Raw genomic sequence first — 16,108 nt, forward strand, 5'->3', positions numbered from 1 at the left:
CAGTCAAGTTTAGGCTAGGAATATTAAAGAGAGGAAGATAGAGGCTTGGATTGCCCTACTGCTTTTTACCCACACCTTGTCCGCCTTGAGGTTGCAGTTCCCCTAAACAGAACCAAGCACGTTCTACGCTATTCGGATGGCTTTTGTAGCACAGTCAACTATGCCTGTGCTTCAGCACTTACAGGAAGTCTTTGTGACAGCTACAATCAAGAAGCTATTCAGAAAGGGAGCGAGCATTTTTCCTGAAAGAAGGATATCGTATGCCAGACGTAAAGGTCATCCTCGATTATTCTTTAACATCGCCGATCCACAAGGAGCAAATCAACATGTGAAGTCGGAACTAGCTCCCTTCGCCGCTCAGTAGTGACACCCTCTTTGTACTCACAGATAAGGTTCTTATATGGCACTCTCAATTTGCGCTGGAATCTAGTAGTTCCGACATCCGATCTAGCCACTAGGCGCCTTGACCTAGTAGCCACTCAAATTAGGCCGCCCCTGTAGATGCGATAGTGATTTTAAATTGGTAAGAGTTGACACTCTTAATTTTTTAGGACAAGGAACATTATAGCTGACAAAATTGGATGGTAAGGGCAATTCATCGAAATGCTGAGCTGCATGCGGATCCGATATATTCCAACCTGAGCGGTATCTTAACCATCCTCTTTCGTCAGCAAAATACATTACGCTGCCAATCCGTATGAGCGTAATTACTTTATCTACGGGGCTGGTCTCTGTGTCTGTCCTGGAGTACACGTCGCAGAGCAGTCCTTGTACCTTAACATTGCTCGGACGCTGTAGGGGTTTAGATTACAGAAGAAACCCTGTGGCGTGGGAGCCTACGACATCAATGGTTCGAGAGTTTATAAGTATCCCCAGTCCCCCTCAATGCGAGATTACACATCGGTCAGAGCATCACCCAGGTTGATCGAGGTACTGAGGAAAGGTGCTGAATCGAGAGGGGTTCCGGCACTATAACCTATAACCTGTACAAGCCTCCAACTCCCCATAATGATGGCTTAATTTGTTTTAGCCTCGTCCCTCAACCCCCTCCATCTGCGTCGTCCCTTCTCCACTAAGAAGCGTCGTGTGCAGCGATATATATTAGTTGTATTGATGATTTAGGTTGTCAGCCAAGGCGAACTCATTTTTGGGATTATTCAGCCAAGCCAATAACTATCACAGCGCCTCGTTCTTTCACCTTTGCATACACTATTGATGGAGGATACGATGGAGGATACGATACTACCTTTTCGGGATCTAATGAGGCCTCTGGCCAGATATTTAAAGCTCTATACAGACTGTAGTTAGAAGAGCAAGACCTTCATTCATTTCAATTCATACCGATTAGTCATCCGATTCAATCCACCAATCATAGCCATCTCTGTCGCTCATACCAGGTACTTGAAATCCACGTGACCTCTCGCGTATCACTCAGTTCGATGTCAGCGCGATCCCGAGGGTCTCCGCAGGGGTCGGTTAGTGCTTCTTCCTGTTCTTTTTCTCCTGCTCCTCATCCTGCGCAGTCCAGATCTGTTCCGCCAAAAACTTGAACTTCTCTTCATTGATCTCAATGGCCTCATGTTCCTCGGGTGTGGCCGGAGCGCGTAGACAGAGCTTCTTAAACTCGACGGTGATGGGCGCACCATGCACCTTCGTGGTGCCATTTTGTAGTTGCGTAAGAGTCACAAGTCCCTGGCGATGGTAACGGCCATTTTCAAACACCCATTGCTCAATCGTGATTTCCCGCTGCTGGGCACGGCCAATGCGCAGAGCAAAGACAATGCGCACTTCGCCAGCGCTCGCCCGCTGCCAATACCGGACATCTGACTGCAGCTTCGACTGGGTCTCGGAGAACGCGACTTCCAGCACCGCACTGGGCCAGTCTCTATTGCGACCGGCGGGCATCCGGATAGGTATCCAGGCCTTGTCGGCTTCCTTAGCCCCCCCCTCAGCTCGACATTGGGTGCTATCGAAGAAGTAGAACTGTCGGCGACCCAGCCCCGTAGGCTCAATGGCTTCGAATAGGATCGTGTCGAAGGCGCCCGCGGCATATTCGTGAATGGCACTCTTACCCATCCTTATCAACAGGAGCTCAAGCGCGGCGTCGTAGAATATCCAGCGGGCAACGGGGGAGTCATCCTCTGCTTCAGCGGCGGGGGCGAAAATCTGCTTAAAGATATTGTTTGTGATGTTGGTGACCATGAATAAGTCCGGGACTTTAGCTGGGTTTTCAAACCAGTCTTCGCATTTTGATTCAAAAAACTCGACATATTGGCTCCTGCCCTGGTAAGGGTAACGCTCAATGGACGGCGCGAGGCTCCCCAGGAAGCCGCGTTCGGGGCTATTGACTGCGATCTCCGAGACCATTCCATTAACGGCCATGTTGTTTGCTGTTGGAGCTGCGTGTTTTATTTCGGAATGCTTGATATCTTCGATATTACGGGCTTGCAGTGTCCAGTGGGATCTTTACCTAGAAGTGGTGCAAAATTGCCACCATGACGATTTTCTGGTAAACTTTGAGTTATAGTCTTGTCCGAGCCACAACCCTATATTATACTTTACATTGACTCTTAACCTTCTCAGATTCAGAGGTGCTGGCGGCGGGGACAACAGAGCTCTGGCGGTCATTTGCGCGAGCAAGGCGGACTGTGAACTTATCCCTTTCAGCTTATATAGTCTTGATGTTTCTGCGCAATTTTGCGGTGACCTTTTTATTCTCAGGTTTTACTATAGAGCTCTATGTACTATTTCTGGAGGTCTGTATTCGGCTCCTTTAGCTTCTTGTTTTCTCTTGGCAGAGGGTTCTGCATTCCACTGCATAGACTTAGAATATCTTCTGTATCTCTTCTGTGTACTTAGTAAGGTCATTCAATCTAAAGTCCTTGTAGACAAACTCCTTAGTAGAGGCTCCGGGGCCGGGGAGCAGTCAGAGTCTCAGGCGACCTCTTCCAGGCTCCTCAAGTGGTGTATCTGATGATCTAGCCATTCTTCAAGCGGTTTAAGTGGTTCTGGCGGGTTTCAGGTTGGTCAAGCGTGCACTCACCCTAATCTCACCCAGGGCGCGCGACAGTAAAGCGGCCTAACCCTAATCTCACCCGACTTTTGACCGCGTTCAAGCCACACGCCGGCTGGTTAGTAGTATGGTGGGTGACCACATGCGAATCCCTGCTGTTGTATGTTTTTTGTGTTTTTTTGCGAGCGGCAGTATCTTTTTGTCTTGTGAGAGTCGAATTTGAAATCTTATAGTAACATTGTTGGGTATCAATGTATGCTGTATGTTACAGGCGTAACCCTAAATCATCGTCAAAGTGCGACAAGTCCCTCAGCAACGGAGCCACCACAGTATTAAACACCTTTCCCTCAAAAATTTCGGTCTCAAAGCAGAAGGTCTTCGACATCCCCGATCCTGGCCAGAGCAGACAGGTGTACACCCCGTAGGTTGAACCGCTTTCTCGGTAAACCTTGTTGAGGAGTCGGAATGCGGTGTGGAATCTGGTCGAGTCTTCATGTCCCTGCTCATCTTGAGGTAATCAAAGAGACGCTATGGACTTTCCAAGGGAAAATTCGGTTAATGCTAAGGCCAGCGGAAAGAGGATCTGATTGCGAATAAGGGGCGATGGTGGCTCATCTCGAGCGAGTACCATATCGGCCCGCTGTAACTTCAAGGGCCAGGAGAAGTACACACTATCTGGTACGATATCTCCACTGTCATCACTACGCCAAGTAAGATGGACGTCGGAGCTATCCCAGTGTGATTTTAGCCAGTTTCCGTGGCATTGGACGAGGCCACAGGCAAGACTGGCGGCGATGTAAAGTCGATCGCGTCGACTGCTGTTCGGTAAAGCCTGCTGAAGGGTCTGCAGGGGCGCCACTTGTGAATGACATCTTACCGAGTGCAGAATGTACCGAATGGTGGAGCTTGGTTACTGCGTGATGAACCCCATTGCCTCATGGTATGCAGGTTGCTTCTCACTGCGAGATAGCACGGAGCAAATGTCTTCAATTGGCGGCGCGCTGCTAGAACTATTGGACACCTTTTGCACAGTTTCAGGGATATCGAACCGAACTCTGGGGCTGCGCGATATTTGAACCTTCTCTAGAGCCTTCTCGACGTCGGTTACTGATAGGCCTTGATTGAACTCGCGAGGCTCGAATTCAACTTCGGTCCATGTCCATGGCCGAGTTCCACCATCAGAGCCCGCTGTGTTTGAGAATGTTATACAGAAGTTGGATTTGCTGTTGCTCTTCTTCTTCTCTGCTGCAGGGCTCGATCGAAGAGGCAAGTGGGCGCTATGAAAACCGCGACACTGACAGCTCCAGTATGAACCCTGAACAATCGCTCGATATAAGCCCTCGGCATTCTTTCGTGCTTCTCGCAATCGTGGTAATAGTTGCCTCCAAGGACCGCGCTTTCCACGGCTAGACTCGAGCTGGACGGACTGTTCGACTAATGTTTTGAGAGCGTCGTTGGCTTCTTTAACCTTTTCGAGATGATCGTCGAAAACAGCTTTATTCAATGCCCTCAGGAATAAGAGGACGTCTTTGCTTGATGGAGTCATATTCTTGTCCGTTTAGAAGGTCAGAGAACCACCGCAGGAGCATGAGGAAGCTGCGACTTACCTGCGTTCCTTCCTTGATATCGATATCGAGTTTCTTCGCCAGATCAACGAGCAGAGCATGAAGACTTGTCGTGTTTTCAACAAAACAAGCATAACTGCGGTCGAGTTTAACCCGCAGTCTCTTCTGTAACAGAGGATCCTTCCATTGCTTCCCATTAGCGTCCTTGATCACACCTTGCAACTCGTCATCATCAGCGACTCCCTCCAATACCCGCTACAAGCTGTTGAGGAAGATCGTACGCTGTGTGCTCAGGCTGAGTGAGTGGTCTTTTACAACATGCTTGTACCGCCGCAGCATTTTGACCTTTTTAATTCCTCGGACATAGTTATCCAGCTGATTCACCAGTATGGGGAAAACCGCGAGAGCGAGGCCGGCAACCTCGACTCCTGACATCTTGACGAAGCCTGAGAGACAGTGGGAGGTCAGAGTGCGAGGCTGTTCAAATGCCAGCTTCATGCCCCGCTTGCTAAAAGACCAATCAACGTGCGAACAACAAACAAGGATGCAGTTCATGATCTTCCAACTGATGAGCAGCTTGGAGCGATAATCAGACTCAGAATCTACCTGTTCCTGCTTCATCACCCGTGCCATGTCAACAATCTCGGACTTATTCCAACGCTGTCTCAAGCAACTGACCACCTAATATCGCACTATGCTCTTGCCCACACCGAGACCGGCGTTCCCCTTCGAGCTTGGAAGGATGAACTTGGACGCCTGCGAGTCTGGGCTGCGAATATTGGTGCCCACCAGAGGGGTCAGTCATCGTTGGATTATCGCCTGAGAGATGCTTCGCATATAAAATTACAGACCATCAAAGTCCTCGAAGCGATTAAAGAACTCCTTGACAACATAAGAGATCTAATATCTAAAAATACCGAGCAAGATGAGGTCCCACTCAATGAAGAGCTGGAGCTGCAAAGTCTCTGCGCTGACCTGGAGCTGGATTTGGGGGATTCTTCAAGCGAAGAGACGGAGCTGCAAGGCGCTCACAACAGCCTCGTTACCAAGATATCCCAGCTTTTCGACATTTCAATAATCATAAGGCAACCGTCCCACCATGACCGTCTGATAGGAACAGAAAAGGTGGATGGGAAGCCCTTCGAGTTTCATTTCAAGCAGCATATGTCGCACAAATATTCTGAAGCAGAACAGCCCCTCGTCGACCGAATCGGCTCTGCAATGGCAAAGCAAAAAGCGATTCTGAAGTACCGAGAACGACACCATCAAAAAGTTTGGTCAGGGTTTGAATGCCAGCGACGGAGACAGCGCCACAATCAAGCTCTCAGAAACTGTTGCGACTTCCTTCCACGGAGAGAAAATACATGGTTCAATATCTGATGACCTTATTAGCGAATCTGGTCTTTCATTCACCTCCTATGCAGGAAGCTTGCTTACCGGACATAAGAAGCTGGGCATTCCTTCAATGCCAAAGGAAGGGACTGCACAGAAGCCATTAGAATGTCCCTATTGTTTCTTTATTATTACCATCAAGGACCGGCGCGCCTGGGCTAGACATATCTTCCGAGATCTGTCGCCGTATATTTGCATCTTCCCGGACTGTTCGATGGAGAGCAAACTGTATGACAGCAGAAAAAGCTGGCATCGCCACGTCCAGGACAAGCATCTGTCTGCGGAAGGCACAATTGGGAGCTACGAATGTCCCCTGTGCAAAGAGAGCTCATTGCCCAGCAAATCCTTCGAGAAACATGTCGGTCGCCACCTTGAAGAGCTATCGCTTTTTGTACTCCCTCGGACTGCTGAAGAAGAGGACGTGAACGTGGACAAGGACAAAGATGAGCACGAGTCTCAATCCCACTCAGAAAGTGCTCCAGAGCCACTCTGTGAAACCTCACAACAGGAAACCTCATTACAGCCTGACGAGCTAGTTTTCACGCCCACTATGACTGTTGTTGACCCCTCTTATACCACTGATCAGGCGATTGAGATACCAGAGGGACTGGTTGCTCGCCAGAGAGAAGAGGACAAGGCTCGGCTCCAGCAATTAGAAAAAGATGAACGGCTAGGGGCGGAGAGGCGTAAAACCGTGCGCCGCTATAAGCTTCAAAAACTAGAAGCAGAACAACGTGCAAGAGAAGATGAAGCAGCTGAAAAGGACGGGGATAAAAGACAACTACAACACGAGAAACTTATTGACCTCCAGCGTCAACTTGATGAAGAGGCAGAGCGGGAACAAATAAAAGAGGAAATTCGGGAACTGGAAGCTGAAATGGCCCTTGACATGCACCAAAAGAAGATGAAGGAGGTGAAGCAGACCCAGATTCAAGCGGCTGCCCTCGAGGAGTGGAAGCTGGCCGAGGAGCGACGCAGAATTGCCGAGCGAGAAAAAGAAGAGAGGGCCGAAGTAGATTTCAGAGAACGTCTCAAATCAAGATATCATTTAACGGAGGAGGAGCTTGAAAGCTTTATGGAAGAGGAAAAGAAGAAACAGAAGAAAGACCAGGGCCAAAGACCAGGATCATAACAAAACCTGGATCAGGGTATGATGCCTTCTATGTATGCTCAGCCCTAGGGATATAATACTGATCGGTTCCAGGTCCACCGCAAGCATCTACTCCCAGATACTCTTATAGCCTACCATCTCCCCTGGGCCTGGGACGAGGTACCTAAATCACCTTTTCTTCTTTCTCTCCAACAAATGCTGACTACAGTAATCCAGGAGGACGGAAACTACTTCATTATCAAAAAATGGATCAGCCCAGAATTACAGGACGAACTCTTCGCCCACACTCGTCAGCTCCGCGAAAGTAAGCTCAAGACCTACACTGCAGCCGAACTAGCCAGCGAACATTTGCTAGAGAGGTTTGAAAGATGGGAAAAGGATATCAGCAAGGTTCCGCTTCACGTGAGGCCTTCAAGCAACAATGCAGTATATACTACTAGAGATGATGTAGTCACCAATGTTACCTAACTTACCTACCAAGCGCATGGCAACTATTGAATACTTTACACATTAACCACCAGGATAAAAGTAAAGATACCGGGAAATGAAATTGCACATGTATAATATTAATATAAATAACGCTGGGTATATTCCTCACCATCCAAATCACCGATCACAAATACAACTACAATCCGCAACAGGACAAACCTTATGCCGGGAAAACCACTCCCTCGCATGATGCGCATGAAAGCCATGACTGCAATTAATACAAAAAACAATAAAGCGGCGCATGATTTCCGCCTCTGAAACCTTCACCTGCTCATTTCCAGATCCAGTTCCAGACTCAGCAGCAACACAAGCCTTCGACATCGGATCCGCCGACCCAAGATAAAGCGTACATACACCACACCTTGGCATATGCCGTCCACATTTCGGACAAATAGTCCCCGACATAGCAGCCGTACCGAGCGGATTCCCCGGCGTGGAATGAACAATCTCACTCCCCACCGTCCCCGCCGAAGCAGACATCGAGAGTGAGTTTGAATTTGAAGAGTCATGCTGCGTAAGCGGCTTCGCGCAGTAATTGCACGTCAAGCTAACCTGCTGGCGAGGCGGTTCAACGAGACGGCGTCCATCCCATGTACTTGCAAACTTGCGGGACCCGACATCGAATCGTGCGCGATCAAGCTGCAGTTTCCACGAATTGATTTGCACTCTGTAGTTTTCGCGCCATTGTTCGAAGCGGTGTTTGTTAGGTTGCGTGGTTATGAAGCGCGGGACTGTATGGCTCATTGCTAATACGGGTGTCTGGACGTCGGCGAATTTATTAATGTATGATTGGAAGAGGTCCATTGCTGAGTGGCCTAGGCCTGTTAGGACTATGCCCTCTATATTGCCGTGGTGGATGGCGCGTTTCGTGGCTTCGGTGAGGTAAGTCGTTAAGTCGTCGTCGGGTAATCTGCGGAGAGCGACTTCAACGCGGTACCGAAGAGGTAAGGTGCTTTCGGCGATGACGGAGTGCCAGTCGCCTTTGCTTACGAGGGCAATGATTGCCCTTCCGTAGGGGTCTGTGAGTTCCTTTGCGATCTCGGCGCAGGTTTCTTGCCAATCGGGATCTGTTTTGCCTTTCGTTGCGCCGGCGATGGCCATTGCGAGGAGTTTGTGGGCTTGCGTGGGGTTGTTGCTTCGGAGGGCGAGGTATGCGAGTTTGGGCTCGCCTTGGAAGACGGCGAGGGCGGCGGCTTTGGTATGTTGGTTTTGGGCGGCGAGGGCCTTGACGAGGTCTTCTAGTTCAGCGTGGGATTGGGCGGCGCCGCAGATTCGTAGGCCGAGGCGTCGCTGTTCGGAGAAGCGCGTTTGGATGTTTTCCATTGCGGGGAGTTTGAGCTTTTCTTGCACCAGATCCGCGATTGTATCGTTTATGTCGGGGTAGTGGGAGGAGGTTGAGCCGAGCCAGCGTGCTTCGAGACTGGGGCCTAGATCTCCTGTCCAGACATCGAAAACACCTAGGTAATTCAAGTCCAATTGGTTCATGATCATCGAGTCGTCCGTAGAGTCGGACCGCGCACGCTCAATCCAGTCCCAGAATTCCTGCAGGGACGGGTCATCCGCAAGGATCTGCTTATTACGTGTTTCATTGAATAGGTATCCTTCCTTGCACCGTCGCATGTTCACTGTCAAAAGAGTCAACGCTTCCTTGACAGTCATGCGACCCGGCACCCCAGCAAACAACAAGCGCTCTCTCTCCTCGCGACTTGAAAGGTGGGCGGGTTTATCTTGAGCGATGTCCTTTTTATTCGTAGCCTTCAGCTTGTCTTGCCTCTGTAAAGTGCTTTCCCGCAGGACCTTTGCTAGTTGGCCAATGCTAGACCCCCTTGTCCCCAGCGGTCGGAGGGATTTGAAGTCCGAGGCCTCGTCAGGCTTCCCGCATACTAACATACCCTGTGACGAAAGCCTTACCTGCGGCGCAGGCGGCTTCACACTGACAATCTTGATCTGATTATCAGCAGCCAACGTCACAGCACTCGGCTCATGCTCGTTGCTGATATTGAGAAAGTCAAATGATACCACCCGTTCAGACTCCTTGCACCCGCGCGAGGGATGATCGAATGGACTGAGTATATCGCAGACAGCCTTGGTATATATCGGTTCGGGGTAAGTGCTGATCGAGTTCTCGCCTAGCGTCCGGTCCATTGGCGAGCGGAACTCCTCAGCCACGTACTCCTTGGCGACATTGTAGGCCTTGAAGTGCCCGTTACTCGAAAGAACACCCAGGCATCCCCGCTTCGTCTTTGAGAATCGCAGACTCCATATCGAGGCCTTGTCTGATTTCACGCCGTCGAATTGTATCGCCGGCTCGCTTTGCCCGTTGGTCTCGAATCCCGGCGTCGCGGCCGAAAGACGGGCTCCGACGCGTCGGTCCCAAATACAGACTGTCGAGTCCATTCCAGATGGCCCAGAAGCGATATAGTTTTCGTCCAGCCAGTCAATCGCAAGATTATGCACGCAACTCGTCGAGAATTGCAAAAATGTCGTTTGGGGCTGTTCTGAACGAACTAATCAGTTAGCTTCAACCCTCAACTATGCCAAACGCATACTTCAAGAAAACCAAAAAAAGGCAAAACACACCTCTCAAATCAACAATTCTCACAAGCTGCTGCTGTGGCCCCTTAACACCCACCACCAACACCTCAGGCTGGTCCCGGAAAAACTTCACACTCGTAATGGGCTCAGACCCTAACTTCCTCAAGGGCTCAACATGATACCCCCTTCCCGCCCTCGTACTCAGTCTCGAATGCACATCCCAAATATGTAAGCACTGATCGTTCCGTACGCGATCTAATCCCGCCGCCAGGAGTCCATGCGAACTGAATGCAACGGCATTACAGTATCGCTGTGTCTTCGCAGGAAAGTTGTACACCTCTTTACTCTCTGCTTCGCCCTCTGGTATTCGGAGGATTGTTGCGTCACCGGAGGACTGGCCCACGGCGACTAGGGACTCGTCGAGGGGCGACCAGTCGAAGGCGCGGAAGGAGGGGACTTTGATGTGTGTTGAGAGGACGTCGTAGGTTAGGGACTTGGTGGTGGGGTGAACGGAGGTGACATTGCACAGGCGGAATTGTTGGCCTGCTACGTCGGCGAGAAGGAAGCGTTGGTTTGTTGGAGAGGAGGAGGGGGACCATCGGATTGCGCGATCCATGTTGTCGTGGTTGTGAGCTGTGAACTATGAGCTCACCAAGCTAAGTAGCTGTTGCAGGTGTAGCTAGTTCGTCCCGCCTGGGAGAGCTTTCAAGCAGTGACGCGCATGATGTTGAGTAGAGTACAGTGACAAGACTGCCTTCACTGCCCGCGCAGCTATCGAGCGATGCGTTGCGTTAACGTCGAGTGACCGAGAAGTGACAGGAGGCTAGATAAGTCGCATGCGATAACCCCAACTCCAGAGGACTCTCTCCGCTCCGCCCGCCCTCCGATCACTGCAATCATCGGCCCGACAAATTCTCCGCAACATTTTTCCCAGACATTATTTTTCCAGCAGCCTTCTCTATACAACACCCCATACAAACCCAAACCTCCTCTCAAAAGCAGAGAAATCAAACCGCTAAAATGCCAAAAGCATTCAACCCCCCCAAAACACCCCGGAAAACACCCTACCCTACAACCTCCAAATCAAAGCCCAAACCTTCTTCCAATCGCAAACCAACAGACCGCACTCCGGGCACCGAAGCAAAAGAGTTCCCCAGCATAAACGAGCTCAAGCGACGCATCCGTGACTCGAAGCGTCTCCTTAACAAGCCAGACCTCCCGGCCGATAAGCGCATCATCCAAGAACGTGCGCTGAAGGGGTACGAGAAGGAGCTAGCGGATGAGGAGAAGAGGCGGGATCGCAGCCGGATGATCAAGAAGTACCATTTCGTTAGATTCCTAGGTATGCTTTTCCAAACTCAACGTCCCCTTTTCTCAATAGGGCCTAACAACGAACCAATCCAGACCGCAAAACAGCAACAAAAGAAGTCACCCGCCTAACCAAAAAACTCAACGAGCTCTCCTCCTCTTCCACAGACGACCCCTCCCTCTCCGACGAAGCCAAACGCAAAAAACTCGTCAAGCTCGAATCCCGCCTCCATAATGCGAAAGTCAACCTAAACTACACAATCTACTACCCGCTCACAGAAAAGTATGTCTCGCTGTACGCGGAGAAGAAGCAGGCTGGGAAGGACGGCAAAGATGCGGCTGCCGAGTCCGATGATGAAGATGAAATTGAAAATGCACAGAAGGGTGGAAGGCGGAGTAGTACCGCTAGTACGGCGCCTGTGACCGTGCTGGGGAGTCAGGCTATGTGGCAGGCTGTGCAGAGGTGTATGGAGGAGGGGACGCTGAATCAGTTGAGGGAGGGCAAGTTGGATTTGAGTAATGGGGCTTCCAAGGCGAAGGGTAAGAGTAAGGGCCAGGGTAAGGAGGCAGAGACGAACTCCGCTGCGAAGGAGAAGAAGGATAAGGGCGCTGCGAACGGCAAAGAAGGCAAGACGAACAAGGACAATATCACCCGAAAGGGCAAACCCGCGAAATACCCAGTCCCTGCACCGCCTCCAGCGCAGGAAGACGGAGACGACAGCGATGGTGGTTTCTTCGACGTGTAAATTTGGGTTTCGTTTTTCTTCTTTTGCATCTGCATACCTGGAGTCTTTGCACGCTGTCTTTTCTCTGTCTATATTCAGCATCTATCTACCTTACCTAGGTTGGCTAGCTTGGCTAGTTGGATCTTTGTTTTATATTTGGATACCCAATGCATACATTTGTTGCAATTCATTCCATTCTTTTTCTAGAAAGTACTTCTTCTGCTGAGAGATAAACAAGCAGTCAATGCCAGCCTGACATGATCTGACCACAGGAGCCAGCTAATGCGAGAACGAGTGCAAGAGCAACAAGATGATAATGCAAGACAAAAGGTAGATAGATCAGTGACCGGATGTATAAACAAATCAAACTCCAATTTCACCGGCCCCTTCTAGGTAGACATTGCATGACAGATGGAAAGAAAATGGATAGCGAAGTAAGTAAGCAAGTAAGCAAGTGAGACTTGCATCCCAAGTCGTAGGCTAATTTATAGCCAAGACCATGACTGGATTCGACCCCGCGAATCCAGTGTCATTTTCAGATCGTTTCGTTCATTCGTAGTTTCTTGTTTCGGCGGGCAAGACAGTCTCGACAAGCCCAGCAGCGAGACTGTCCTCTTCCTGTCCAGGCCCTGATTTCGCGGAGTGACCGCGGTGATTCATCTGGGTCAATGGAAGGCCCTACATAACGGTACAACTCCCCCCACTCCGTGCCCTGCGTCGTCCCCCAAGCAAGCCAAAGTAAGGCTCGCCCTCATCATCCTCATTGTAGACCCTCTCTGCCTCGCGGGCTCTTCTCCTCCGTCGTCTCGCATTCGCACCCGCAATTCCGGCCTCCTCAGTCGCAACCATATAATCGAACCACTTCTTGCCCAATCTGTATGCGGCAGCTAGATCGCCGCGCTTCACGCGCTTCGTGTGCTCGTCGACTGTCATTTGCCAGTTGTAGAAGCATTTGAGCTGGATGATTTGGTTCGGGTAGACTGTTGGTGGTGGGGGTGGGGTTATTGAAGAGGGAGGCATCATGGGGTTCGTTGGGGGTGCGAGGAATGGTTGGCCCGTTGGTGGAGCCGGTGTTGTCGTATTGTTCTGGTTGATGAGCGAGGTAGAAGAGGCGGTCTTGTACTGGCGTGGAATATAAGCGTTCCCAGAGAGGATATCGTGAATTCCAACCCAGGTGACATTAGGGCAATCAAATACAGCAAGCCGCAACCCTATCTTTGGCAATTTCTCGTTGTACCCGCGCTTGCGAACGCGGTAGCTAGCTTCGGCAAGTGTAAGATCTGAAATGCGGGTGTTGTCCATTTCCACAAAGCGGATGGAGGGGCAGCTCTTCATGATTTGGAGCATGCCCGGGTCACCGAGAGCTTCGCAGTAGCTGACGTTGAGGTGTTCGAGGAAGGGCGCGCAAGGGGATTTGGCGAGCTCGAGAAGGGTATTGTTGCCGAGGTGTTCTAGCTCTTCCATTTCGAGATGTGTGAGATTAGGCATTGTTTGAAGGAGGGAGACCACGGAGTCGTCGGTGAGCTGGGAGCAGCTCGAGAGATGGAGGCCGACAAGGTTGGGAACGTTATGCGCGAGAGTCTTCACGCCATCGTCAGTTAGGGCTGAACACCGTGTGAGATTCAGATGCTTGAGCCGCCGCGGGGGAACAATGGCTCGGTCTTCGAGAATGTCGATTTCCGGGTCGACGCCGTGCATGAGTACTTGAAGACTCTCGTCTGTTATATCAGTCCGGCTAATATCCAGTCGCTCAAGAGTGTTCCGCCTGAAAAGTTCCAGAGTGAGCTCCTTATCATCGAATCCACGGATCTCGCTGGCCAGAAGCTCGGTCAAAATAGGGCAAGTCTTGATGATCCTCTTCAGTCCCGAACCATTGACATTTGCGCACCACGAAACATTCAGGATCCGAAGCTGATGGCACGATTTCGCAATAAGCTTCATCGATGAGTTTGTTACGCTTTCCAGCGCACACACATTGATATACTGCAACCGCGGGTTTCGCTGAATAAAGGTGTGGATCGCAGGCTTATCCATGCGACATCCCTCCAGCGAAAAGTTCACGACATTGCAACACAAGTCCGTTATCTTCTCACACCCAACCTCCCATTTATCCTGCAGCTGAACACATCCTCGCAGGTTCAAGTCCTTGACGAACGGACCGCCCGACGTAATAAGCTTGATAAGCGCATCGGGCGGAATCTGACTGTAATACTCCGTAGTGTCAACAATAGACCACAGCTGTCCATCGTAGCACATCTGATTCCACCACTTATTCACAGCTGAGCACCGGACGACTTCCCTCGGCGTGAGGTAGCTAAATATCAGCATCCCCAGCTCATTCGGCATCTTCCCCCAGAAATCGAACTTCTTTGGCTTCGCGATAAGGGCGCCGTCTTCGCCGGATGAGGCCGTCGGACCCCGCGACCCGGGCCGTACATCAGTAGGCAGCGCAACTTTCAGTCGCGGCCCAATCGACGCATCCGAGACGAATCGAATCCGCGCATTGCCCTCTTGCTCATTGGGGGTATGCGGACCGGAAGGCCCCGGAGTCCCCGGACGAACGTTCAGCCCACCATAAAGCTGCGTAGTACTCCCATTGCTCGAGCAAGGAGCAAACGGCGACTGCGAGTTTGAGAGCGAAACACAACTCAGCGATGCACCATTCCTCGGGTAAGTCGTCGACGCGGACCGAGACCGATTGCGCCGGGTTAGCGACGGGCTCGACGAGAAGCGCTGGAGGCTCTGCAGCAGTTTATGTCGGCCTTTGAGCTTTGGAGGCCGATCGATCGGAATCTGATCCTCTGAAGAGCTAGGGCTCGCTGAGGTGGGAGCCTCGGGGAATGGCACGATCTCCGGGTCTACTGTCGCCATTGTTGATGATGGTGTTTCGAGATCGATAGAGCGAAAGGAAAAATAGGTCCAGTAGATATATGACCGATCACACCAGGCGCACGCGAACAAACGAATTCAGTTCGATAGAAAAGGGAAAAAAGCGCACCAGCGACAAGCGCCTCAACCGCAAGACGCAGATCAGAAGGTGGTCATCGTCAACATCCGTAATCAACGGGTGCTATGGCGCCAAACACCGGCCTGGGGAGGATTGGAGGGTAGGGAAGGGAAAGCAACACAACAGGAGGAGGGGAGGTAAACAGAAAGGAAGAGAAGATAAGAAGGGGGAGAAGAGGGTGTGAGGCTGAGGGTCACCAGGAGCGAAGCGATCAAACGACAGGAAAGCGACGGATAACGGTTGGTGGAGGGCTGCAATGGCGGTTCAACGCTCGGCTGCTATCGTACCATGGGACTCGTCCGCGTAACGTCCGGGGTGGAGTTTTGGAGAAATGCTGGCAATGTGACTGTTTGAGCGACGATAAGAATTGAGGAGGATGAAAAGAAGAATCAGGAGGAGGAATGTCGCAGAAAGAAGGTTGGGGAGTGGAGGATAAGCTGCGGTGGGAGTCTGGAAGGCGATGTGGACGTGGAAGTGGAAGTGGAAGTGGAAGTGTCTCGGTCAGGCGACTGCGGGCGGCGAGATCAGAATGATATGTACAGAGAAGTTAAGTCCACTGTCAAAGTCCAAAAGTCCAGATCAGAGACAATAAACAATAATCCAGTAACCAAATAAACCAATGCACTATCGAAAGACTGCAGGAGAGAACACTCTAGTGAACAGTGAATACTCCGACTCCCCCACAGCTTATCTTCTTTATCGATAGCAACCCCCACTACGACTCGACGACTACCACGGTTCTGTTCTTCCGCCTACCACAGCACTCCTCGATAAAGACTACCGAGTCTGCTATAGTTCACTAAGAATCTCACTGACTACACTAATATTTAGAGTGCCAGTTACCGAGTACAGAATACTACTGTTACCATGTACTTTCAAAAGAACAACAACACCCAAAATGTCTCATCACGTGATATACCAGTCCACTATAGGCTACACAATTCCCTCCATAATTTCTTCCAC

The 16,108-nt window shown here is 50.8% G+C and overlaps 6 protein-coding genes across 6 annotated transcripts; 2 read left to right on the forward strand and 4 right to left on the reverse strand.

Moving 5' to 3' along the window:
* Positions 1–1,318: 1,318 nt before the first annotated feature.
* On the reverse strand, positions 1,319–2,460 carry BDV14DRAFT_210690 (uncharacterized protein). The gene has a single exon (XM_073775948.1). The coding sequence runs from the start codon at positions 2,380–2,382 to the stop codon at positions 1,477–1,479; it is 906 nt and encodes a 301-aa protein (XP_073625282.1). The 5' UTR covers positions 2,383–2,460; the 3' UTR covers positions 1,319–1,476.
* An 818-nt stretch (positions 2,461–3,278) lies between these two features.
* On the reverse strand, positions 3,279–5,013 carry BDV14DRAFT_191699 (uncharacterized protein; the record flags this gene model as incomplete). Its single annotated transcript, XM_073771526.1, has 5 exons — positions 3,279–3,492; positions 3,541–3,871; positions 3,974–4,562; positions 4,621–4,817; positions 4,860–5,013. The coding sequence occupies 5 exons, from the start codon at positions 5,011–5,013 to the stop codon at positions 3,279–3,281; spliced, it is 1,485 nt and encodes a 494-aa protein (XP_073625283.1).
* A 259-nt stretch (positions 5,014–5,272) lies between these two features.
* BDV14DRAFT_202974 (uncharacterized protein) lies at positions 5,273–7,549 on the forward strand (the record flags this gene model as incomplete). The annotated part of the gene is made up of 5 exons (XM_073774175.1): positions 5,273–5,374; positions 5,428–5,825; positions 5,887–6,982; positions 7,175–7,240; positions 7,298–7,549. The coding sequence occupies 5 exons, from the start codon at positions 5,273–5,275 to the stop codon at positions 7,547–7,549; spliced, it is 1,914 nt and encodes a 637-aa protein (XP_073625284.1).
* A 67-nt stretch (positions 7,550–7,616) lies between these two features.
* Positions 7,617–10,907, reverse strand: BDV14DRAFT_109822 (uncharacterized protein). Its single transcript, XM_073765655.1, has 2 exons — positions 10,151–10,907; positions 7,617–10,068 (listed from the first exon to the last, which is right to left on the reverse strand). Exons 1-2 carry the CDS (start codon positions 10,719–10,721, stop codon positions 7,688–7,690), a joined length of 2,952 nt encoding a protein of 983 aa, XP_073625285.1. The 5' UTR covers positions 10,722–10,907; the 3' UTR covers positions 7,617–7,687.
* A 112-nt stretch (positions 10,908–11,019) lies between these two features.
* On the forward strand, positions 11,020–12,488 carry BDV14DRAFT_109827 (Efg1 domain-containing protein). The gene is made up of 2 exons (XM_073765656.1): positions 11,020–11,447; positions 11,510–12,488. Exons 1-2 carry the CDS (start codon positions 11,126–11,128, stop codon positions 12,157–12,159), a joined length of 972 nt encoding a protein of 323 aa, XP_073625286.1. The 5' UTR covers positions 11,020–11,125; the 3' UTR covers positions 12,160–12,488.
* A 328-nt stretch (positions 12,489–12,816) lies between these two features.
* Positions 12,817–15,009, reverse strand: BDV14DRAFT_202977 (F-box domain protein; the record flags this gene model as incomplete). The annotated part of the gene is made up of 1 exon (XM_073774176.1): positions 12,817–15,009. One exon carries the CDS (start codon positions 15,007–15,009, stop codon positions 12,817–12,819), a length of 2,193 nt encoding a protein of 730 aa, XP_073625287.1.
* Positions 15,010–16,108: the final 1,099 nt, after the last annotated feature.

This window comes from Aspergillus stella-maris, assembly GCF_047715825.1.
Source record: "Aspergillus stella-maris strain CBS 113639 unplaced genomic scaffold BDV14scaffold_53, whole genome shotgun sequence".
Taxonomy (NCBI): Eukaryota; Fungi; Ascomycota; class Eurotiomycetes; order Eurotiales; family Aspergillaceae; genus Aspergillus; species Aspergillus stella-maris.

What these genes read in the sequence shown, in the direction of transcription:
- BDV14DRAFT_210690 (XM_073775948.1), bottom strand. Translation starts at nt 2,382, where the DNA reads ATGGCCGTTAATGGAATGGTCTCGGAGATCGCAGTCAATAGCCCCGAA.
- BDV14DRAFT_109822 (XM_073765655.1), bottom strand. Translation starts at nt 10,721, where the DNA reads ATGGATCGCGCAATCCGATGGTCCCCCTCCTCCTCTCCAACAAACCAA. An exon ending in GAGAATTGTTGATTTGAGAG is followed by an intron (nt 10,069 to 10,150) that starts GTGTGTTTTGCC and finishes TAGTTCGTTCAG; the next exon opens with AACAGCCCCAAACGACATTT.
- BDV14DRAFT_109827 (XM_073765656.1), top strand. Translation starts at nt 11,126, where the DNA reads ATGCCAAAAGCATTCAACCCCCCCAAAACACCCCGGAAAACACCCTAC. An exon ending in CCATTTCGTTAGATTCCTAG is followed by an intron (nt 11,448 to 11,509) that starts GTATGCTTTTCC and finishes GAACCAATCCAG; the next exon opens with ACCGCAAAACAGCAACAAAA.